At 58.3% G+C, this 24299-nt stretch overlaps 1 protein-coding gene across 4 annotated transcripts; it reads left to right on the top strand.

The window, feature by feature from the left end:
* Positions 1-6956: 6956 nt before the first annotated feature.
* RAB3D (RAB3D, member RAS oncogene family) lies at positions 6957-24299 on the top strand. Of its 4 annotated transcripts, XM_075902322.1 has the most exons (6): positions 6964-7114; positions 10664-10828; positions 16076-16303; positions 19073-19191; positions 19848-19972; positions 20853-24299. In XM_075902322.1, exons 3-6 carry the CDS (start codon positions 16076-16078, stop codon positions 21038-21040), a joined length of 660 nt encoding a protein of 219 aa, XP_075758437.1. In that variant the 5' UTR covers positions 6964-7114; positions 10664-10828; the 3' UTR covers positions 21041-24299. The 4 variants fall into 4 exon arrangements, with proteins under 4 accessions (XP_075758436.1, XP_075758437.1, XP_075758439.1 ...); XM_075902321.1 differs by lacking the exon at positions 10664-10828 and having other exon boundaries at positions 6957-7114; XM_075902324.1 differs by lacking the exons at positions 6964-7114; positions 10664-10828 and adding an exon at positions 12806-13168.

Raw genomic sequence — 24299 nt, 5'->3', positions numbered from 1 at the left:
GTCCTAGGATCTTTAATTATATTCCTCCTTCTCGCCCGCCCCCCCATGTCTAATGCTTCCTCTTCTCCAGTGCTCCTGCCAGGGTGGGCCAGCTTGGCACTGGCTAAGGCCAGGGCTGTGCTCATTTGGCCACGAGGTGGCGCTGTCTGAGCATTACCAACATGTTGGCAGTCTTCAATACCAGAGCAGATGAGTTCGCTCAGGCAGCAGAGCCTAGTGCTTTATGATCCCATGCTCCCTGGTTCAATTCCCACAGCCCCTGAGGAGCATGGCCTGGAGGTGGTGCATTTAGGCAGCCTCCCAGGAGAGATTCAGGTGCTTAGCAGAGTACTCACAGCCGGCAGCGTGTGTTTCTATGGGTGGTGCACATCTGCCGTTGCCTTGGTGCACACAATAACATTTATTCCGCACACCGATGGAAAAACTTAGCGAGAACATTGCCGCCAACCCCTCTGGGTGCAGAGTCGTCTTAGGCAGGTCCCTAGTGGAGTGGGGCAGCCTGGATGGATCCTGCCCACTCGCCAACAGGACAAAGGAGGAGGTGGAAGCATGCACCCTGGCTTGGCAGCGAGACGCCTGCCCAGATCGCAGCAGGGTCTGTGCTATTGCTGGAGGATCCAGCTCAGCTCTTGGTGACACCCAGGCCCTTTTGTGCTGCCTCCAGACCCCACCCCCCATGCATGCGGGGCTGGCCTGCGCTGTGCACTGCCCTTGGTCCAAGCCTCTGCCAGGGGGCAGAGGGACAGATCTGTGCCTAGTTGTGGTACCCTGCACTGTGGCTAGTCCCTGCCCCCTGGGCCCACAGGGGAAGGGGAGAACATTGTGCCCTGCTGCCCTTATACACCCTGTAACCATCTTGCCTGGGGTATTAATCCCCTGCATCCCAGGTTGCTACTTGCCTGTGCTGACCCCTGCTGGAAGGTTCCTACATGAGGCAGGAGCCTGGGATGCTGCCACTGGGGATGGAGGAGTTGAGGAGCCCAGGGAGAGTGGACAGGATGCCGGCGGGGCCCATCCTGCACCCCTGCCCCAGCAGCAGCTGAGGTTCAAATCCAGCAGGGGGGACGTCGCTGCTGCCCCGGGTGGGTGAATCCTGCAGCCCAGCTCCTGGGTGGGTGAATCCTGGCTCCAAGAACGGGGCGTTTCCCCTGCCCATGGGCAGCTCAGGGTCTTGGTTTCTGCAGCGCGCCACCTTCAGCCAGTGCTGGGAGAGCCCTACCCGAGGCCGCCAGGGCGTGGGGGCGGCTGCACTGCTGGGCTGGCAGCAAGACGGCACAGCAATCACTCACCCTGCCTGGCCGAGCTCACGGAGGGCTGGCTGCTCGCGCCGGAGACGAGACTCTGCAGGGGTTTAACCAGCCGGAAGCAGCGCTGGCAGCCTCGGGGGAGGGGCGGTGCATTCAGAAAGCTGGGACCCAGCCCCCCAGCTGATGCAAGTGGGGTTGCTCACTGGAGCCAGAACCCTATGGGGACAGCTCCAGAAAGGGGTCAGTGGGTCGGACCCCAGGCTGGCGTCCCTCAGCATTGCTTCACCGGAGGGTGACTATCCCCATTGTATACATGGGGAAACTGAGGCACGAAGCCTCTCAGTGACTTGCCCAAGGTCACGCAAGAAGTGAGGGGAGGAGCAGGAGCTTGGACCCGCTTCTCCCAAGTCCTAGCTGAGTGCTCTAACCGCTGGGCCACCCTTCCTCTCTCGAGTCCCCACTTCCTATTTATCATGGGCATTCTGTCAACAAGGCCCAGACCCCGACTGAGATCAGGACCCACATTGGGCCTAGCGTTACGCAGGGCCCTGCTGAGATCAGGACCCCACTGGCCCTTCTCAGACACAAAATGAGGGACAGTCCCCACCCTAGAGAACAACTAGACAACACAAGTATCTCCCCTGTTTCACAAATGGGGAAACTGAGGCCCAGCACAACGTGACTCACCCAGGACACGAAACCTCGGCTCCTGGGTGTCGGTTCACCACAGTGCGGTGACTCCTTTTCGCTGGGACCCTCTGCAGGAGTGGTGACTAGGGCAGTGATGGCCGTCAGGACTCCTGGGTTCTACCCTGGCTCTGAAAGGGGAGTGGTATCTACTGGTTAGAGCCGGGGGGGAAGGAGGGGCTTGGTGCCAGGACCTTTGAGGGGGGATTGGGCTGGGACTCAGGAGCCCTAATTTTCCCCTACCCCTCCCTGTGTCCGGGGTGTGTCCAGAAGCGGTTGGAGGCAGCTGTTGCTTTGAGCTCTCCGTAGGCTGAGTCCTGGCTGATCCCTGTTCTCAGCAAGAGCAGCCTTGGGGCTGCTCTAACTTGTGCTCCCCTCTCCCATAGTCCCCGGGAACTGACAACAGCTGTTGCTCCCATTCCACACCAGCTGGGAGGGGCTCTGCATGGGCCACAGAAGGGGAGGGGCTTAGGCAGCGTGATTTGATCAGGATTTGACTCCTCGTCTGGTGTGGATCCCAGAGAGGTTCCTGCCAGACAGTCGGAGCAGAGAAGCTGAGCTGGGATGAGATTTCTTGTCTCGCAGACGCTTTCGCGATAACAGGGAAGTTGCCTGAACCCCAAAGATGAAGACTCCAAATGTTCCTTGAGCTGCAAAAGCCCCAAAGAAAACTTGCTGCCAATCGTTTCACTTTGATTGTCTGGAAACACTTTGTCCTGGGCCGTTTTCATGCCTTTGCACTTTGCTTAGCTTCCGTTTCAAATCCAGCCATTGTTCTGAACCAGGAAACCCGAATTCTTGCCTGGGAAATGCCCAGACAAGGGCGTTTTGCCCGTTTCAAAGCGTTCTCTTTCTCCAAACTGGGTCACATCTAGGGTTGCCAGATAGTTTAAAAAAAAATATTGAACATGGCGGGGGAAAAAATTGGTTGAGCAAAAAAAAACCCAGACGCACCCAAAAAAAAAAAAAAAGAGTCACAGTGCCTTTAAATCCCCAGGCTTCCCCCCGCCCCCACCAGACACAGCAGGGGAAGAATGCCTTCTGTCCGAGAAACAGAAAGAAAATACCAGACATTTTACATGTCCAGTATTTTCTGTTTTTTCACCGGACAGAAGTCGCAAATACCGGACTGTCTCGGCCAATACCAGACACCTGGCGACCCTAGCACATCCTAAAAACTGCCTCCGTTGCCTGCAAGAAGTTCCAGGTGCCAGGAAGAGGCATTTTCCAAGAGGCGAAGGACAAACATTTGTGGAAAAACTCCCAACTAGCTCCCCTGAAGCAGCCATTTTTCCTGCCCTCCAGAACGGAGACAAGAGACTCAAGGCTGCCCTGGTTTGTAGCATGGCGCTCACGTTGCTCCTTTGCGTTGTGCAAGGTCGGTTATGATGCAAGGGTTTGTAATTCCTCCTTGCGTGTTCTCAGCGCGAGCCCCTCTTCCTCCTGCGTCTCCCTGTGCTGACACAAGAGCTCCTTGCACTGAGGCTCGCCACCGCAGGGCCTTGGAATGGGTTTCAAAGTGCGAGCGAGCACTTTCCATTTGGGGTGGGGGCTGCCTGGTCCTGCTGGGAGACCGGGGTCTCTGTAGAGAAGCATCTGGATCTAGCACAGGGCTGGACAAGAGGCGGCCCGGGGACCAGATCCGGCTGCCTAACCCTTTGATCTGGTCAGCTGTTGATGTATATCCCGCTGCCCATGCCACCGAATTTCCAGACGGTGGCTCAGGCGGCAGGATCCTATTTAAATGGCTCCTAGTCGGGGTGCTACCCCGGCAGGGGCCAGAGCCGGGAGCCCTTTAAATAGCCACAGCAACCGCCACCGGCTGCCAGGCAACGAGGTAGCGGCGGGGTTGAAAGTCGCAAGCCCTTTGCAGTGTTTTTAATTCTAAGCCTCTAGCTCCAGACAACTCTGGGAGGGAGGCTAGTCCCTGGCCCCGCCCCTTCTGTCCCAGGCCCCGCCCCTTCTGGGGGTGGAGCTGGCCGGTGACCATGTGCCAACATTCATTAAGTGGCCCTAGGGGCTGCCTGTCCATGAAGGAGAACTAGACGGTCGCCTAGGGTGCTAAGCTAAATGGGGCGCCAAATGGAGGTGCAATTTCACTGAGGGGTTTGGAGATGGGGGGGCTGATTGCATGGTTTGCCTAGGGCACCAGTTGCTAGCAGCCAGTCTAGGGCCACCCCTGAGTGGCCCCCCTGTGAAAATGATTGCCCACCCCTGATCTAGCCCGTCGGTCTAAGGCAGCGGTCGCCAGCCTTTTTAAACACAAGATCACTTCTTCAGTTTCAGTGCAATGCAAGATCTCCAATACCCTTGCCCCGCTTCCTTCCCGCCCCTTCTTTGAGGCCTTGCCTCCGCTCCACCCCTCGTCCGAGGCCTCCCCCTGCTCACTCCATCCCTCTTCCTCCCCCATCCTCATGCACTTTCACCAGGCTGGGGTGCAGGCCCTTGGCCCAAGGAGTTTAGAGTGTGGGAGGAGCTCCAGGCTTGCACAGGGTGGGAGATTGGGGTCCAGGAGGGGTTTCGGGGTGCAAGCTCTGGGAAGGCGTTTGGGTGCAGAGGGACTCACGTCGGGGGCAGGAGATTGAGTGTAGGAGGTTTAGGGCAGGGACTGTCAAAACCCAAAACTAACCCACTTTGCAAGCATTAAAAGAAGTAACAGCCACCCCCCCTGTGTGTGTTGGGTCGGGAGAGGAGCGTGACAGACAGCGTGTGCGTGTGTGCGTGTGAACGACAGACACACACACACTGTGTGAGAGTGACGGATTTACATCACCAAGCTCCCTCCCTCCCCTTCTCTCTGTGTGGAGACGGGGTACAGAAGTGGGGGGTGAAGGGACACCCTGACATCAACGCACCCTGACATCAGCGCTTGATAGCTTTCTGGCCACGCCAGTCAGCATCCCCTGTCGGAGGCTCCAAGCTCTACTGGTAGATCCTGATCTACTGGTTGGTGACCAATGGTCTAGCAGAGAGCCAGCTTGCAGTGAGGGGTACCTTGGGCCCCAGGGTGCAGCCTGTTACGTCTCCCACTGGTTTTGTGTGTAAAGCAGAGTCACATGGTACCATCCCAGGAAGGGTTGTTTTCTCCACCTCCTCTAGCTGTATCCCGGGAAAGCAACGACCAGAGAGAAATTGGTTCAACATTTTTTAAAAAGTTGTTTAGAGGGACAGCGGCTTCCCCCCCAGAGAGCACGGGACTGCGGCTGTCCTGCTGGGAATCCAGGAGTCTTGAACTTTCTGGTCGTGCTGAGCTGGGAGAGATGAAAACACAAAAGTGAGCGAACTCCTGGCCCTCCCCCTGTCTCTGCACCTCCCGTGTCTCGCAGCCACGGTGCCAACAGGCTACATTCTACGGTGGGGTAAACGAGCGTCCCTGCAATGGGGCCCGGCCGATTTATGCCTAGTAGAGATCGGGCCCCATTGACTCCAGTAGAGCTACCCTGATTTACACCAGCCAGGGGTCTGGCCTAGGGATGTTAAATATCAGTTAATTGAATAGCCCAGTAACCTCATGAATTCTTATCGGTTAGTCGACTGGCCTATAGTCTCTGGGGGTGGGGCTGGCAGCCAGTGCGCTCCAGCCCCACCCCCGGGGAGCCCCCCGCCACCCCGCGCTGCTGTGTCTCTATCAGAAGCAGCAGCGTGAGGTGCCAGGCAGGAGCTGGTTCACAGGGGAGCCAGTTTAAAAACCAGTTGGGAAGCTGGCTCCATTGATTTCAATGGAGTGATCCAGATTTACACCTGCTGGGGGTCTGGCCCCGCTGACTCCAATGGAGCGATCCGGATTTACACCAGCTGGGGGGCTGGCCCCGTTGACTCCAATGGAGGGATCCGGATTTACACCAGCTGGGGGGCTAGCCCCGTTGAGTCCAATGGAGCGATCCGGATTTACACCAGCTGGGGGGCTGGCCCCGTTGAGTCCAATGGAGCGATCCGGATTTACACCAGCTGGGAATCTGGCCCCGCTGACTCCAATGGAGCGATCCGGATTTACACCAGCTGGGGGGCTGGCCCCGTTGACTCCAATGGAGCGATCCGGATTTACACCAGCTGGGGGGCTGGCCCCGTTGACTCCAGTGGAGTGATCCAGATTTACACCGCTGGGGGTCTGGTCCCGTTGACTCCAATGGAGCGATCCGGATTTACACCAGCTGGGGGGTTAGCCCCGTTGAGTCCAATGGAGCGATCCGGATTTACACCAGCTGGGGGGCTGGCCCCGTTGACTCCAATGGAGCGATCCGGATTTACACCAGCTGGGGGGCTGGCCCCGTTGACTCCAATGGAGCGATCCGGATTTACACCCGCTGGGGGGCTGGCCCTGTTGAGTCCAATGGAGCGATCCGGATTTACACCAGCTGGGGGGCTGGCCCCGTTGACTCCAGTGGAGTGATCCAGATTTACACCCGCTGGGGGTCTGGTCCCGTTGACTCCAATGGAGCGATCCGGATTTACACCAGCTGGGGGGCTAGCCCCGTTGAGTCCAATGGAGTGATCCGGATTTACACCAGCTGGGGGGCTGGCCCCGTTGACTCCAATGGAGCGATCCGGATTTACACCAGCTGGGGGGCTGGCCCCGTTGACTCCAATGGAGCGATCCGGATTTACACCAGCTGGGGGGCTGGCCCCGTTGACTCCAGTGGAGTGATCCGGATTTACACCAGCTGGGGGGCTGGCCCCGTTGACTCCAATGGAGCGATCCGGATTTACACCAGCTGGGAATCTGGCCCCGCTGACTCCAGTGGAGCGATCCGGATTTACACCAGCTGGGGGGCTGGCCCCGTTGACTCCAATGGAGTGATCCGGATTTACACCAGCTGGGAATCTGGCCCCGCTGACTCCAGTGGAGCGATCCGGATTTACACCAGCTGGGGGGCTGGTCCCGTTGACTCCAATGGAGCGATCCGGATTGACACCAGCTGGGAATCTGGCCCCGCTGACTCCAATGGAGCGATCCGGATTGACACCCGCCGGATCCGGCCCCCGGTCTCGCGCCGCGCGCGCAGCGGGCCCCGCCAGGCCGCAGGTGGGGCCGGTGCGCGCTGCTGCAAACCCGGCCCCGCTCGCGCGTCACACGGGCTGGGGGGGCGCGCCCGGTGCAGCCACATCAGCCCGAGAGGCGCCGCGGATCCGGCTGCGCTTGGGGAGCAGCCCCCGCCAGGGAGACCCGCGCACCTGCCGAGGTACCGCGGCGGGTTCGGGGCGCGGCCCGGGCCGGGGCGTCTCGCTCCTCCGGGGTTCAGCGACCGGGCGAGCGAAGCTTCTCCTCGTGCGGGGGCCGGCTCGGCATAGGGGGCCCGGGCTGGGCAGCGCCGGGCACGGGGGAGCTTGTCCCAGGCTCCATGAGGACTCCGGGGGCTACGGCCAGAGAGGAACCGGGTTAGATCCGCGGCGGTAGATTGGGGTCACTCGCCTGTTCCCGGGTTCCCCTGGCTGCTGAGCCCTTTGGGAGCTCCTGGCCCTTAGGGCGAGCTGGGTTTGGGGGGGACTGATTGGGAAGGTGCCTGGCTGGGGAGGATGCCTGGCTGGGGGGGGGAGGTCACTGATTGTGGGGGTGCCTGGCTGGGGGGGGAGGTCACTGATTGTGGGGGTGCCTGGCTGTGGGGGTGCCTAGCTGGGGGGGGAGGTCACTGATTGTGGGGGTGCCTGGCTGGGGGGGGAGGTCACTGATTGTGGGGGTGCCTGGCTGGGGGGGGAGGTCACTGATTGTGGGGGTGCCTGGCTGGGGGGGGAGGTCACTGATTGAGAAGGTGTCTGGCTGGGGGGGGCACTGATTGTGGGGGTGCCTGGCTGGGGGGGATGCCTGGCTGGGGGGGGAGGTCACTGATTGTGGAGGTGCCTGGCTGGGGGGGATGCCTGGCTGGTGGGGGGAGGTCACTGATTGTGGGGTGCCTGGCTGGGGGGGATGCCTGGCTGGGGGGGAAGGTCACTGATTGTGGGGGTGCCTGGCTGGGGGGAAGGTCACTGATTGGGAAGGTGTCTGGCTGGGGGGGCACTGATTGTGGGGGTGCCTGGCTGGGGGGGGGAGGTCACTGATTGTGGGGGTGCCTGGCTGGGGGGGGAGGTCACTGATTGTGGGGGTGCCTGGCTGGGGGGCAGGAACCTTGCCAAGTCCGTTTCCACTGATAAGCCAGCAGGAAGCCGGCAATAAAACAGCAGCCGGGAGGCTGGCAGGAAGCAATCAGCCACTTCCCAGCCAGGGAGCAGCAGGGCACACTCCCGGGAATGGCGGCTCCTCTCTGACGTGCTCCTGGGCACGCCTGAGGTGGCGACCTGCCTCCGGGCCAATTCGCCTTGGGTCTGGGGATCTCTGGGTGGCCAGAAGGCGCCTGGGGCTGCGGGCCGGCTGGGTTCCCATTCATCCCCGTGACACATGGAGAAGCGGGTCTAGTCCGGTGCACCTGTCTCTCGAAGGGTCCCCTCCAGAGTCCTCCTCCCCTCCCCCCTTGCAGGAGGGTGTCTCTGACCCCCAGGGACCCTGCACTGGTCCCCAGGGGCATGGCCGGCCTGCCCTGTGCAGTTCTCCATTTCCTGGGGGTGGGGCAGAAATTGCAGCAGCCCTGTGGCTGCTCTCAGTGACGGGGGCAGGCCCACAATATGGGCGAAGGGAACTTAGTCCCCCTGTTGGGTAGAGCTTGTGCGCCCCCCCCCCCAGTGCCTGCCTCCTGGTCCACGTGCACTGCTCACTCGGAAGGGAGGGGCAAGGTCTCTGTCACGAAACAGGAGCCATGTGGAGGGGAGGGGGGGGTGAGACAGGATGCCCATAATGGCCAGGGCATCTACCTGGCAGGGCAGCTCCCATCTCTTGCAGAACTGAGGCCTCCCCTAGCCGGGGGAGTTTTTGCCCCGCCGGGCGGCTGCGCACCCCTCCTGGCGACGCGGCGCAAATCTCGCTGCCGAGCGGGCACCGTACCAGTTGCCGAATTCCCACTTCCCCCAATGCTGCACTGGAGGGAGGGGCCCTTCCAAGCTCCGTCCGCAAACTAAGCTCTGCTTATGTATGTTGCCACCTGCAGTGGATGGTGCTGTGGATCTAGGTTCGATCCTGTTGCCCGCTGAGTCTCTTCGGGCAGGGTCTCTTGCAGGAAGAGGGGAGGAGGAGTAGGGCAGCGTGGGGCCCTGGGCTCGGTTCCTTGAGGTAGGGGGCACCGACTTGAACCAGTGTGTAGCTAGTCAAGGTACTTAGCTGGCCCTGATCACTGCAGTATCTGGGTACCTACCCATTGTTAGTGTATGTATCCACCCAGCCTCCTCCCCCCGTGAGGCAAGTGAGTGATATGCCCCTCCTGTTCCAGATGGGGAAACTGAGGCACGTTGCGGTGAATTGACCCAGATCACTCCGACTGTCTGTAGCCGAGTGGGGAAATGACCCCACGTTTCCCAAGAAGGGCCAGTGTGCTAACCACAGGATATCCTGCCTCTTTGCACCTCCCAGCCCTAGCTCTCACAGGAGGGACCTTGCCTGGGGTGGCTTTGAACCAGCGCTCGCAGGGGCTGCGGAGTGAGCAGCGCCATTCGCACCCTAGCGATCTGCCCTTCAGCGCGGCTGGCACGGGGGGGCTTTTCCTGCCAGCGGACACCAGATCTTGGGGAATGAGCCAGCAGGTGCTGGGGCAGTGTCGGGGGCGTAGGGACACGTAGCTGGTGCTTCCTGGGTGCAAATCGTGCCTAGCTAGAGGTAGCATCCCAGGTAGCTGTGCAGGAGCAAAGACCCTGAGATCTTGCAAGGTGGATGAGTCGGAGCCCTTCTCTCACTGGGCTTTTCTGGCTGCAGAATTGGCCGGGTATTGACTGGCTTGCAGCAGTGTAAGGCCTGCTACCGAGCATCTGTGCCAGCAGCTGGCAGGGAGCCTCCGGTTGCTTTCATGGCTGGGGCCGGTTCTGGTGTCTGGCATTTCTCCACGGAGGGCGGGACGGTTGATGGAGAATCATTACCCTCCCCCCCTACACACCCACACACCCACACACCCACCCACACACACACACACACACACACACCCCCTGGATGCAGTGGCCATTGGTGGGTGAAAATGTCAGTGCCTAGCCAAGTGTCTCCTTCCCACTGCAGGCAGAATGGCGGGGGGGCTTTGGAGCCCCCCAAAATTATTGGGGGGAAGCTGGAGGGATGTGAATCCAGCAGGGCCCGGACAGATCCCTCCCCTCCCCCCCCCCCCAGTTAAAATGTGTTCTGAAGACTCTGGCATGCCTCCCTCCGGCCATGCTCCCCTCTCAGCAGGCTCCCATGGAGCCGAGCATCCAGCCAGCAAGGTGCTGTGGCCCTTTATACAAGAGGGTGTTAAACGGGAGTCAATGCTGCCCCTTGAAGTGCTCCCCCCAGCGCTTCCATTGGGCATGGGGTCCCCGCTGCTTGTGGGGTGTGAAGCAGCTGCCGGCTCCCACCCCAGAAGCAGCTGCATCTCCGCTCTATGGGAGGGAACCCTGTTTAAGCACCCCAGGTCACGGCCCAGCCCCAATCCCTCAGTAGACAGGGATGCCTCACCCACTAAACAGCTGCTGTGCCCCAGCCCAGAGGCAGCTGCATCTCCACGCTGGGGGAGGCATCCCTGTCTAAACAGTCGCTGCCCCCCCGCCCCGCTGCTGCATTGTGGTTCTCGGTGAAGGATCCCTGAATAAACAGCCGTCACCGTCCACGCCCCTCCTCCCCCAGGCAGCTGCGTTTCAGCATCAGGGAGATCCTTGTCTATCCTCATCCCAGCTCTTCTGCAATACAGGCGCCTTGGGGGACTGTCACCTGCAGGGACGGCCCCGATGGGGCAGGCAGGTGGCTGAGTTGAGCTGTCATAGCCCGGGGCCCCTTCCGGTCTGGGCTCTCCTGCGTGGAAGAGATAACACAGCAGGATTTTCCGGGCAGCCGAGAGGCTGCAGTTTCTAGCCAGGTAGAGCAGATCTCTCTGGGTGTGGGAGCTGGGCTTGGGTGGGTTTCTTGGCCAGCCTGAGGTTCATTTCCTACCCACCTGGGAGCTGGAAGTATCCCAGGCCCCCCAGCCTGGGTCCATCCACATTAGTCCCTTCAAGGTGCTGCCTCCTGTTGTGCTCAGGCCCCTTTAGAGTGTGCAGAGGCAGTGGAAAATGCCCCCACTAGAATCACCCCCTGTGGATAAGGGCGCTGGGGGAAGGATCCTTGGAGAAGCAGCTCCCATGTCTCGCCCCAGAAGTGGCTGCATCTTGCTGCTGTGTGAGGAACTCTGCCGTGCCCCTCCCTTCAGTGTCAGAAGTGCCTCTTGGGGTGGGGAGGTGCATCTGCTTCTGGGGTGGTGCCCTAGGGCTGTTCGAACAGGGATTCCTTGCCCAGGAGATGCAGCTGCCTCTGGGGTGGGGCATGTGGGACTCCTCGCCCAGTGCTGGAACAGCTGTCTGCTCTCCAGCTCAACCCTGCCCTGGTGCAGCACAGTGGGGCTCTCAATCTCTGCTGGGGGAGAAGGGCGGGTCAGGGGTGGGGGGAGATGGGCCTCTGTTTTCCAGGGGAGTGGGAAACAGGAGCATGTGGAGGTCTTGCAGAGGGTTGCAGAGCCTGCCCCATGCACAAGGGGTGGCATTATGGGGCACTGGACCGAGGCGCAGCTGAGACCTGGTAGATGAATGGGTCGCCCGTAAGAGGTGGCGCCTAGGGCTAAGATCAGCCACGCAGGGGCATCGGCGTGTCCCAGCAGCTGGGCCCTTGCGCTGCCTGGGCGCGCTCCGGCTGTGAATGGCAGCTCTCCCGGAGCTGCCAGGGAGCGGCCCCTCTCCGAGCCTTCAGTAAACACGCCCTCGGCTTTGCCAGTCAACGTGTACAAAGCGCCAGATCCCAGCTGGCGGAGAGGGCCTGGCTGCGCTGGCTCCAGCGGGGAGCCTGGCCTGGAGCTTCACCCTGCTGTGAGACCGGGCGTGGGGATAGGAACCGTGCAGCGCTCTCAGGGCATAGTGCTTCCCTCTTCCCCCATCCCCTTGCTCTTATTCTTGCACCCGAGTCTCCGCCGGGCAGGGCAGAGAGCCCAGGCAGTGAGTCAGGCCTGGGCGTCCAGGCTGCTACGGATCCAGCCCCGGTTAGTCACTCTGCTTAGCTTTGCTCTGGTCGGCGGCGCACGGTTCTTGGCGCGCACGTGCCCTGTCTGTGCCTTGCTGCAGCATGGCTGCGTGCCAGCTCCCAGCCGTGCCACTCTGCCAGTCGCTGTGCCAGTCCCTAGCAAAGCCATGCAGTGCTGCGCACCCACCTAGCAGACACCCTGCCATGGGCTGCTCTATGCCACCGCCCGACTGCCCTACCCATCCATCCAATACCCTTCCTCAGTGGTTCCCAGTCTGTAGCCTGCAGGACCCCGGTAGTCCGTGACGGTCCTGCAGGGGGTCTGTTGAAAGTTTAAAAATAAGGATCGGGCCTATCACAGTGGGCCAGATGCTTAGTTTGCTTTCCTTCTCCTTTTCTTTTTTCTCCCCTAGGGAGGGTGGGGGAGGTCTGTGAAATTTTAATAGATGGAAAAGAGGTCTGTATGCTCAAAAAGGTTGGGCACTATTGGATTAATTCATCACTCTGGATGGAAAAAGCTCAGTGAGTCCCAGTGACTCTATGAGCTTAGGGTTTCCCCTGCCTCAGTTTCCCCCAGCAGCACTGCCTCCATGCGCAGCAGGACGGAAGCAGCCGTGCCATGCTGCCCAACTAACATGGAGTCAGGCTCTTTAAACAGCTGTGATTGGCCACGCAACCCACCAAACTCTTGCTGCCAATCTCCCTCCTCCCAACGACATCGTGGCATGCAAATTTAGCGGAAGAAGGGCAGGGATTGGTTAAGCTATCCTCTGATGTCACAACGGCCCTGTTATGATCAGAGTTATGAGTTGCAACGATTGTTAACAACTTTGCTTCCTGGGACAGGGGGTTTGAGGCAGTTGCGTTATCCAGGGCTCCCAAAGGATAAAGAGCCTGGCTCAGCCTCTTCCAGGACCCAGTTTTCGATTAACTCTCGTTCCTAAATGAATTAGCCGGTTTCCTTGTGAATTCTCGGGCTGTGTGCTCTGCCCTGTGAGAGGGAGGGCTGTACGTCTGGGGAGGATACGCTGGATGTTTTCGTATCCGGCCAAGAGCTTGGTTTTAATGCTGATGTCACAGCCAGTATTTCTGGAGGATGACAATCGTGTAGCAGATCCTGAGATCTGGGCCCATATTGTGCTGACACGTTATTGCGCACCCGTATTATTAGAGACCGCCCCTGTCCCGCGAAGCCAGTGCAGAAAAACAGGTGCTGTGGTGGGAGCCGTGAGCTTAGCTCTGTTTTGTGGGACTCCAGCTCTCCTCCACCAGCTGGGTAACCCTCTTAGTGAGCGGAGTGGTGCATCATGGGAGCCCCTGGCCCTGGTGCATCATGGGTGATGTAGTCCCACGGACAGCAAGAGCCAGCAGGTAGAATGGGGCCATCGGATAGAATGGGGCATTACAACTCCCAGTCCCTGTGATGGCAGCTGCAAACATAAATAGTTTGTGTTTGGGGCATTCTGGTTTGTTATTGAAAAAATCCAATGTCCAACCCCCCCCCCCCCCATTTTCCCTCAGAAAACAGCTTAATAGTCAATACAGGTGGTAATAGTCAACCAGACATAGATCCTGACCTAAATCAGCACCCCGATGGAGATTGGAGGGCCCCTTCACGCTGGATGCTGCCTGCACCCTGGCAGAGAGAACCCCCTTTGTGCTGGGCGCCTCATAGACACTTGGCCAGACAGTCTTGTCCCAAAGAGTTCGCTGTCTAAACAAGGAAAGCACGAGAGGGGGAAACTGAGGCACGAAATGGGGACATGCCTCACCCCAGGGCCCTGGCAGAGCAGGGACTACAGCCCAGCTGCCTTGAGCCCTAGCCTGGTGTCCTCTCCATGGCCCCATCTAACAGCTCTAGAGGGGCAGAGCTCAGCTGTCAGCACAAGTTGGAGAACCAGAGCGGTTACTTCACTTGGCTGGTCCTCAGCGGCAGCCACGCAAACCGGTCGAGCGGGTTGGGCGGGAGGCCCTGGCACAGCAGTGGCTGTTCTGACCTGCTGGCGCGGGGGCGGGGAGCGTGACTCACGGGGCCTTGGTGAGAGCCGCTAGGAAGTCAGTCTTGCTGGCTCCTGCCCGGCGGCGTTTAACCCTGTCTGCCCGCTCTGCAGGGGAAGGGGGCATTTCGTTTCCATGTGTTCGTGGCCTCAGTCCCCCCCGCTTTGGGGCCAGCCAGCCAGACCACACAGGCTGCCCCAGTGCAGGAACCGGTTCTAGCACTCAGAAGGCAGGATAGGGCTGCCCGGAAGGGGTGCGGTGGGTTCCAGTGTGGCCTAGGGGATGGGGGCGGAGGGAGGCGGGATGGGTCCTGGAGCCCTGCACGGAGATGGAAGGGCTGCTGAAGGATTGGGCCCTTCAGCTCATGCTGGGGGCCCTCCATGCTGACTCTGACTGGGAGTGGGCCCCCCCCGATGCACGCTGATTTCTTAAGAGACTGCCCCAGTTCCACCAAGCTAAATTCACTCGTGTGGTGTGATGTGGTGTGGTGGGAGCTCTGAGCTGAGCTTTGTATGGCGGGACTACAGTTCCCATGAACCAACTAGGTAACCTGCCCAGGGAGTGGAGGTGGTACATTATGAAATTGTTAGCATTCTGATTTGTGATGGGGAGAAAAGGGGTTTTTCTGCAGGAAGCAGGTACGTTTCTGGAAAAATGTCATTTAGTCGAAAAACCCAATTCCGCCTCAAAAAACTGCTTGGGTGGGGGAAGGGGAACCCGATCCCCTAGGCCACACTGGAACCTGGCCTCCCCACTTATGCCAGCTCTGAACATAGCCAGCAAGCCGCAAAGGAAGATTTGATCCCAGATCTCCTGCAGCCCAATCGCTGCACCCCACGCCTGCCTGGGGAGGGTGTTCATCCTTCTCCCTTTAGGTAAACAGGTTTTGCTTTGGTTTGACCGCAGGTGAGAGGCCAAAGCCACAGTTCCTGCCCCTTCCCAGTTAGCAAACAGCTGTGTTTGAGCTGAGAAATCCTCCCCCACACAGCGCACCCCGCCCGAATGTGGCACCTCCTAGCCCCAGGAGCAGAACAATCCCGCCAGGCCTGGAGGAGAAGGGCAGGCAGGGAGCAACAGGAAACAGGCAATTAGCACATCCCTGAGCAGCGGGCTGACTTCTCCCGCTTGGTCTAAGTCAGAGCTCTGAGGAGGTTGCTGTACGGACCCTGAAGGTGCTAATTACCCTGCTCTGTCTTTGTAGAGCATCTGAGACACTGGGACTCCTGGGCACGTCCCTAACAACGTACAGCGCCTGGCACCAGGAGGGCGGGGAGGCCTGGCCCAGTCCTCCTGGGTTCTCTTGGGAATGACTTGAGACTGAGAAGGGAAACTGAGGCACAGGGAAGTGACTTGCCCAAGGTCATTCAGCGAATTGGAGCTGGGATTTAGAGCCCGGGGGTGGCTAGTTGTTAGGTGGCTTACGGTAGTGGCGAGGGGACCTGGCACAGCTCTGGGCGTACGCAGAAGAGAGACTGGTTCGAAGCTCCGGTGATGATTTGCACGTTAACTTCCAGGCTGGGGATCCCTGATGATCGGCTGTTCCCAGAAAGGGCTGTGAGGAGGAGGAAGAACTTTGATTGAATCCCGTAGGGAGCCTCTTCTTCCTCCCCCCCCCCCCCAAAAAAAAAAACCACACCTGTTATCGGGTTATAGCCTCACTTCTGGAGACCTCAGCGTGCTGCGTGTCCTAGCTCCCCGGGTGGGGGGAATTTCTCTCTGTGCTTTTCTTAGCCTTGTCACTGGCTGGCAGATGGTATTTGCCTTTCTTGGGGGGAAAAGGGGGGAAAGCAAGTCAGTGTGGCTTGTTCAAAGTTAGTCAAGTCCCTAGCAAAGCTGGGAACGAGACCCAGGAGTTCTGACTCCCATCACGATCCCCTGCTTTAACTACTAGCCAGCACTCCCCTCTCAGAGTTGGAGATAGAACCCACGAGTCCTGCCTTCCCCCACCTCTCACCGTTAGACTCCTCCCAAAGCTGGAAGAGAATCCAGAAGTCCTATCCTCCAACTCCCCCCAAATCTAACTGCTAGGCTCCACTCCCCACCCGGAACTGGCAGTGGAACCGTGTCCTGACAGGCCCTCCTGAGGCTGACGCCCCCTTTTCCTCCCACCCCCACCCAGATGGCCTCTGCCAACGACACCCGGCAGGCCCAGAAAGATGCCGCCGACCAGAACTTCGACTACATGTTCAAGCTGCTGATCATCGGGAACAGCAGCGTGGGGAAGACGTCCTTCCTGTTCCGCTACGCGGACGACTCCTTCACCTCGGCCTTCGTCAGCACCGTGGGCATCGACTTCAAGGTCAAGACGGTCTATCGGAACGAGAAGAGGGTCAAGCTGCAGATCTGGGTGAGCGCCGGCGGGGGCGGAGGTTGGATGGAGAGTGGGGCCGAGGGTCCCAGCGGTTCAGGGCGTGGCCCTGAATCCCATAATAATCTCTAGCAATCGGGGTCCCAGGTCAGAACAGATCCAGCATCCTCTATATTCCAGCGTCCACGCCAGACACTGGGGAGAGCAGCCCAGCCCACTGCCCCAGGCTGGGCAGAACTAAACTCCAGGTGAATTCCTCCTGACCCCAAACCAGGATCAGCCTGTGCCCTGAAGCATGAGGGTCGATGACCTTTTTCCTTTCAGTTTTCCTTGCTGGGTGCTGCTCTTAGTCCTATGAACAACTAGGGGCAAACTTTGTGCCTCCCCAGAGCTGCTCTGTGTTCCTGGGCATGCGGATAACCAGCTACCCCAAGCCTTCCATACCAGGGCATATTCCTTCTGCCAGCCCCCTTTTCTGTTGGGGTTCTGTATGGGCAGGGGGCAGAGGACTGGCAGCTGGAGAAATTCTGCCCTGCATCGTGGGGGATTGGGCCTGCTCCTGCTGCAGGGAGTGGACCAGAACTTCATGTGGGTGGTGCATGGGTGTGAAATTGGCATGCCTCCCACCACAGGGCATGAGGAGCTGTTACCGTAATCACTGGAGTCCTGCACCACTTCCTTTAAAAATCGTCCTTCCTTCCTCCTTTTGGGGGAAACCGTTCTGTGCAGCAGACTGCAGCCGTACGAGGAAAAGGCCTGACTTCCCCACCCCAAGGCAGCCAGCTGGTCCCTGCCCTCCTAGTGTGTTCACTCCCCTGCCCTCACAGCAGGACCAAATACCATCCCTGACAGATCTGCCCCAGATCCCTAAATGGCCCCCCCTTGAGGATTGAACTCACAACCCTGGGTTTAGTAGGCCAATGCCCAAACCACTGAGCTATCCCCCCCCCAATGCCCATTGGAGGGGGAAGACCCTATGTCCTCCTTCCTTATTCCACCCTGGGGCCGATCAGCACCAGGGCCCCAGAGGGGAAAGGCCCCATGTCACAGCCTGCGGAGAATGAGACTTTTTAAGACTCTCTGACCACGGAAGCCGGCCCCCCGCTGGTGTGAATCGGCCTCGTGTCCATGGAGCTAGGTCGCTTTACACCCGCGTGGGGATCTGGCCCCTGTGCTGCTGAGGCCCAGCCAGCTGCGCTATCCCACGGCACCAGGTGGTAGGACCGGACCAGCACGTTCTGTCCCGGTTATCTCTGGCTGTGGCCGAGTCGTTAAGCGCTGGAGCTGAGGGTAAACAGCCCTCCCCACACGGCAGCTGTCGGGCGTCCGGAGTGGGGGAGTCGCTTGGCTCCTGAAGGCCTCTTGTGGTCACCATGACAACGCCCCCGGCCCTTGTGTGCTTTGGCTCCGGCAGCCGCTGGCGTTACCTTGACGCCGGTAAATGTCACTGGGGCACCATCCTCCAAACTCGCCACCCAAAAAAAGTTATTGCCCCCCCCAACCTCAGGATTTTCTCCCCCCACAGCCTGACAGCCCTACTTTGTCTCCCTTTTAATTCTGTGGGTTTACCTGTGGAACTCATTGCCACTGTTTTTTTCCTATGGTGGGAACTGCGCCAGCCTACTACTGCCCACCCCAGAACCCTGAATTACCTCTGCCTCCGCATTTACTCTCTACCTCTATCAATGTGGTTAATCTGCGGAACTCACTGCCACCAGATAATACCATTGGAGAAGGGCTGACTGGATAGATGGAGCCCTACTATACTGGTTCCTAAGGCTGGGCGGTCTCCATACTTGCTGCAGCTTGAATCTCCGCAGATAGTAACTCCACAGCTCTCAGGGCACATTGGCCTAGTATGTTTCCTACACAACCTCTTCTCCCACTGTGGTTGGCAGGAGGACCTGCGGGTCCAGCGTTAGTGACCTGATGCCTAGGAGGGATGGGGCTGTTAGATCAGGGGCGCGTGTGGGAGCGATATTACGGTAGCAGGTGCTTAGCTCTTCAGCGTGGCTTCACTGGAGTCACTCCGCTGCTTGGCGACGTCGGAAGCTCTTTGGGGCCGGGGCCATCTGTTTGTTCTGCGGATGTACAGTCTGGGTTCCTGGGCCGCTGAGGCACTAGCACAATCCGCCTCATAAATAAGTACTTAAGCATATGCTTCAATATAAGGGGACGCAGCTGAATGGGGAAGGATTAATTAACTAAGGATGGACAGATGCCAGTTCTCTACAGACTCTGCCTGCACCACCCCCACCCTTGAGGTCAATAAATAGATGTATTAAGGTAGCACCCAGGAGTCCCAGTTATGGCCTGGGACACAATGGATTGGGTGCTGTATGTTATTAGGTGTATTACGGTAGTACTTTGGAGTACTGGAATCCCATTGTGCTAGGTGCTGCGGGCACAAACGGGAGTGTTGATCCCATCAATGGGCAGTGAGTTCCCCAGGCTAACCGCCCCTCCCCTGCCCCGGTTCTTCTGTCCGTCCTAAGGCTAGTTGCCCTGTTCCAGACATCCACTGGAGGAGCTCTGCTAGTCAGCACTCTGCAGGCGAGTGATGTTAACTTCCCGCCCCCCGCCAAGCTAGGACCCAGGTGGGTTACACCAGCTGAGTGCTGCTTTCGCTGGATTTTCCCATGTTTTACAGGTGGGGAAACTTAGGCACGGGGGGGGGGGGGGGTCTGTGGCAGGAATCAAATCAAGTGGGAAATGGGTCCTCTGAGTTGAAATCGTCCCCTGTGCAGCTGGGATCTTGCAAAGAAGTGGCTCTAATTTGTGCTGGGGCGGGACCGGGATTGTTTAAAGGACACAGCTGGGCAGGAGAGATACCGGACGATCACGACGGCCTATTACCGGGGCGCCATGGGCTTTCTGCTGATGTACGACATCGCCAACCAGGACTCCTTCAGTGCCGTGCAGGACTGGTAGGAGACGCCACGTTCCCTTGCACTGGGGTCTGTACCAAGAAAGCTAGTTGTGTCCAGAGCTGACAGACGATACCGGTAGTCGGGGGGTGGGGTGTCACAGCCAGTGTTCCCTGTAGACTGGGTGCTTGGGTGGCCACCCAGGAGACATTCAGGTGCTGCCCATCTGATTAGCACAGCACCCACAGCCTGTGTTTCTACTGATGGTGCACATCCACATATGCCTCGGCGCACATACAAATTATTCCACACATGGATGGAAGAAATTAGTGGGAACGTTGGTCAGAGGGATCGAGGTCAAGATCTCGGTGGGGGAAGTTAGCTCTCACTGGTGCCTGAATCTGCAAAGAGCCTGAGTTGATAGCTCCAAGAGCAGGGTCTAGTGGTCGGAGCAGGGTGCTAGGACGGTTGCTTTCCTCCCACGGAAGGGCCTATTTTAGTGCAAATCTCTGGTGGTGCGGCTCACGACCCTTTTGGTCCCCAGCAAGAGCAGGCGCACGGGGTTTGCCATAGTGACTTTTATGAAGGGGAGGAGTCAAGGTGGGTGAAGGGGAGGAGTCAAGGTGGGTGAAGGGGAGGAGTCAAGGTGGGTGAAGGTGATTGACAGCTGGGGGCAGGGCTTGTGCGCTAGTTCAATCCCCACCTCTGCTCCATAGGGCGACTCAGATCAAGACTTACTCTTGGGACAACGCCCAGGTGATCCTGGTAGGCAACAAATGTGACCTGGAGGACGAGCGGGTGGTGGCTACGGAGGACGGCAGGCGGCTGGCTGATGAGCTCGGTAGGGGTCCCTTCTTCCCTCCCCCACAGCAGGCTGGGCATGAAACGGATTCTGGGGGGGGGGTGTCGGCAGCTCCAAAACCCCAGGAGTAAACGTCGGGGGGGGGGGGGGGAGTAATTTTTAATAAAAGGCAGGGAAATTTTGGGAGGAAATTTTTTTTTTTTCCTTTTAGAAAAAAAAATAGCTTTTTTTTTCTACCCTGTTTTAATGTCATTTCTCCCCCCCCCCCCCCCCTGACAAAAAATTGAGTTGGGGTGGCTGGCCAATCACAAATTTCCATCAACAGAAGGGGGCCTGTCTGATCATCTCTGTGCCCTTAACACTCTTTCATTTTGTGCCCCCTTGCCCCCTAGTGGCCCAGGGAAACCGATAAAAGCTTCTCCAGCTTGACAGTATTTGGGCATTATTTCGAAATAATGTTGCTGTGTAGACGTACCCCTAGAATTCAAGGCAAGAACAGACCGTCAGGATCATGTATTCTGAGAACTTCCCCCAAATAATCCCTCCAGATGGTCTTTGAGAAACACGCCCAATCTGGGTGTCCGTCATGGCAAATCCACCCTTGGTCCAGTAGCAAATTCCCCTCCCTGTTAGAAACGGGCGCCTTATTTTCAGTCCGAATGGGTCTGGTTTCAGTTGCCAGCGGCCGGGTGGAGTCGGCCTTCCTCTGTTCATGTGAAAAGGCACAAGTTCTCCCGTAGGTGGTTGGCAAGCGGGTTACTGCTCTGTGAGGAGGTGGGGGGGTTTCATACTGACGGCCATGTGTTCGAATCCCGCTGATGGATCTGTTGTTACTTGCAATCCACATTTACCAACATGTGTTTTCCACCCCCCTCCTCCCACTTTCTCTTCCTTCTCCTTCCCCGCCCCCTCCCCCCAGGGTTTGAATTCTTCGAAGCCAGCGCCAAAGACAACATCAACGTGAAACAGGTCTTTGAGCGCCTGGTGGACATTATCTGCGAGAAGATGAACGAGAGCCTGGACGCCAGCCCTACGCTCGTCGGCAACAGCAAGAACGGCACCTTGACGGAGACCCCGCCCCCGCAGTCTGGCAGCTGCTCTTGCTAGATAACGGACTCCGCCCACCGGCGGCTTCCCTCTCCTCGCGCCCCCCCCCTCCCCCTTCCAGTGGTCATACAGGTGTCATAGACAAATAGAAGGGGAGGTTTTAGGGACAGATCTCTTGGGCTGCTGCCCCAGGGTTTTCTGTTTGCCTATGACAGCTCTGCACTGAATCTGCCTGCTGGTTTGCCCCATTCCACAGTTCGTCTGTCCCTGGGATGTGGCACCCCAGCCCATCCACCCGGCTTCGGAGGCAGTGGGGTAGGCCTAGCCCCTCCCCTCCCCGCCCCTGCAGCTGGCGAAAACTGTCCTGACTTCCGTTGACTGCGTTGGTGTGGGTGCCGCGGACCCAAAGGGGGTTAGATGCCTCTGTGCACAGTGTCTCGTGGGAGCGCGTCTGTTATTAACCCGGCCCTGGTTGAGCTTTGCAAAAGGCTAGGGCATGGAACCCCATGTAGATCAGTGCCAACCGCTCTGCGTTTGGAAGGGGACAGAGAGGGGTGCTGGGAGGGGAGCGGGGAGGGGATGCGGTAGATATCAGGAAGTTTTGTGCGCAGGTTTTGCTGCCGGTTGGTGTGAGGGACATTAATTCTCATGCTGTAAAACAGGTGGTGGGGGTGGAGGAGAGAATTCCATTTATTTTTCCACTGGATTTTTTTCAGGTTTTTTTTCCCGTTAATTTTAACTTCCTGAACACTCTTGACCAAAAACTTGGAGCTACTTTGATTCTGAAATGCCTTGTGCGCCTCCTCTCCTCCTTGGCTGGACTACATCTCCCATGATGCACCACACTCTCCCTGGTGGGGGAGTTGCATCATTGGACTGTATCTTAACCAGGGATTCTCATCAAGGAACCTGTCTGGTGGGAGAGAATGGAAGCTTTTAAGGCCCGTGAACTACAACTCCCATGGGGCACTGCATCAGCACTTCCAAAGCAACTCCGCCCCATCTGACTGCTCCCCACTGAGCCATACACCTTGTACGTGGCCAGGGGGCGCTAGTGCACTGCCTGACCTTCGTGCATGTGTTTGCACTAGTGTTGAATGCTCCTTTGGGGGGAGGGGGGTGGCAGTGAAAATGAAGGCATGAGGCAGCGGGGGATTGGGTGCTGAGAGGGTTTTTTTTTTTTCTTTCCTCAAAGCATCTCCTGCTTTGGAGGTGCTGCAATTCGGGGACTTGCCCAGCATGACCTGCCTCAAAGGTTTGGGGGGTGGGAGGGGCCGGTCCCTTTAAGGAGCCTGTGATTGAGCACCCCAAGTCTGGAGGCACCAAAAATCTTCAGTCGTTTGCGTGTGGGGAGAGGGGAAAATCCCGAGAGGCTCAGCTCACGCTTGTCTGACTGGGAGGAGGAGTTGTCCCTGTTCTCAAGGTTCTGCGAGACCTTGTGCTGGTGTAAATGGGTGTTGCTCCATCGATTCCAATGCAGTGACACTGATTTACAGAACCTGGGGATCTGGCCTGTAATTTACAAAAGGGCTGGTGGCGGGGGAGGGGGAGGCGGAGAAGCCCATGGGTTGGGGAGAAAATTGAATTCCTCCCATGTATCGGGTTGGTTGGAGTCAACCCCTGCAGGGCTAGGAGTCTCGTAAAGCAAAAAATCCTGGTTCTGGATTCCCATTGCACCAAACCTCTTAATTCCCATTTATTTGCACTGGTGTGTGCGGGGCGAAAATCAGGCCAGTCTGGTTTGCGCACAGGCGGCGACTGTTTCAGTGGGGTTAGACTAATGGGGTAGGGCACTGGGGAATTGGGCTGGGAGGACTTTAGGACAGGGCAGGGGAATAGAGAGAGACTTCCCCCCTCCCCTCCCCCAATTAGCCATCCTGTTCCAGGCTGGAACCTGGCTTGGCTGAGACCTTGATCTCATGGAGGCGAGGCTGGAGCTTGCTCCAGGATCGAGGCCTCAGGCTCTCGCATGGTTTGATTCAGACCGTGCGCCGATGGGCTAGTGAGGCAGGGCTGCCTTGTGGATCAGCGCCGGAGGGAGCTCCCAAGCTGCCTGACTTGGCTGTAGGCTGAGATTCCAGGGTGTGAGGAGCCCTGCTCCCCTTCCAGTTCCCTGGCATCTGTGGATCTGACTTCCCGTCAACCCCAAAGCCTCCCAGTTTATTTCCAGGTGTGCCACAAAGCTTGACCTGGCCAAAGGGCCTTAGCTAACCCTGGAAAGAGGGGGATTCATTGGATTCCCCACCAGGAGCTGCCTGGGCCTGGACCAGGGCATGATGGTCAGTTTCTCCCTTACCTCTGGGGTTGTGCCTAGTCCCTAGTGTCAGCTAGAGCAGTCTCTGGGCTACTCTAATTCATGCTCTTGCACAAAAGCGTGGAGTACCCATAATGCAACATGATCTGGCCACGCCCACCATCCGCTAGGTTTGTTGCCCTTCTAGCTTCCCACGGGCTGGGGGAGGCCCTGCCCCCTGCCTATATGGGGAGGAGGCAGGTGTTTGTCTCCGCCCACTTTATTCTGCTTTAAAGGGGCCTGAACCGAGAATCCGCTTCATCGTGTCAGCTGCCCCTAGCGGTCCCGGGCCTCGAATCCAAAAGGAGTCAGGCGTATCCCAGGGGGACGTGGCCAGCCCTGCAACGCTTCATCGCGTCCTGCCCCGGCTGTGGAGACCGGGTTGGCCCCGGGGTGGTGGCGGGTGAAGGAAAGCGGCGAGTCACCCCAAGGTTGGGACGTGCAATCTATAAAGAGAAGCCAACTTCTTGCTTTAAAAAAAAAAAAAAAAAGTGCCTTTAGAGGAAGCCAAAAGATTGACCCGTCACTCGTAGCCATCCAAGTCCAGCTAAGCTGTAGCCGACTGGTAGAGGCCTTGTCTGGCCATGCGCTCTTTTCTCATTGGCTAGCTTTGCTGGATTCTGCCCCTTCCCTCCCCACTTTTCCCAGAACGATTTGAGAGCACGAGAAATGCATCGATTTCTAGGCCAGGCAGGGTCATTAGCTCTACCGCCCCCTGCTGACTGTCTAGGCTGTGAACTTTCAGTCCTGTCTTGCACCCAGCTAGATACGCCGGCTTTGGTGTTTCAAATCCTTGCACTCCGCTCTCTGGAACAGGCGGGATGTCATGTAGCAGGTGAACCTTGGAAGAGGAGATTGGCGCAAAAATGGTGCCTGAAGAAACTGAAACCCGACCAAAGTGGCATGGATTTAGGGCATGACTGTTCCGTGTTTTAGTGCCTGGCATGCTGGGCCCAAGGCTCTTACTGGGCTCCTAAGCATTACCATAATATGCCTAATAAACAATCCTAATGCCTTTGAAAATCA

Source organism: Pelodiscus sinensis, chromosome 19 (genome assembly GCF_049634645.1).
Source record: "Pelodiscus sinensis isolate JC-2024 chromosome 19, ASM4963464v1, whole genome shotgun sequence".
Lineage (NCBI taxonomy): Eukaryota > Metazoa > Chordata > Testudines > Trionychidae > Pelodiscus > Pelodiscus sinensis.
This window is presented reverse-complemented; position numbering and strand designations above follow the sequence as displayed.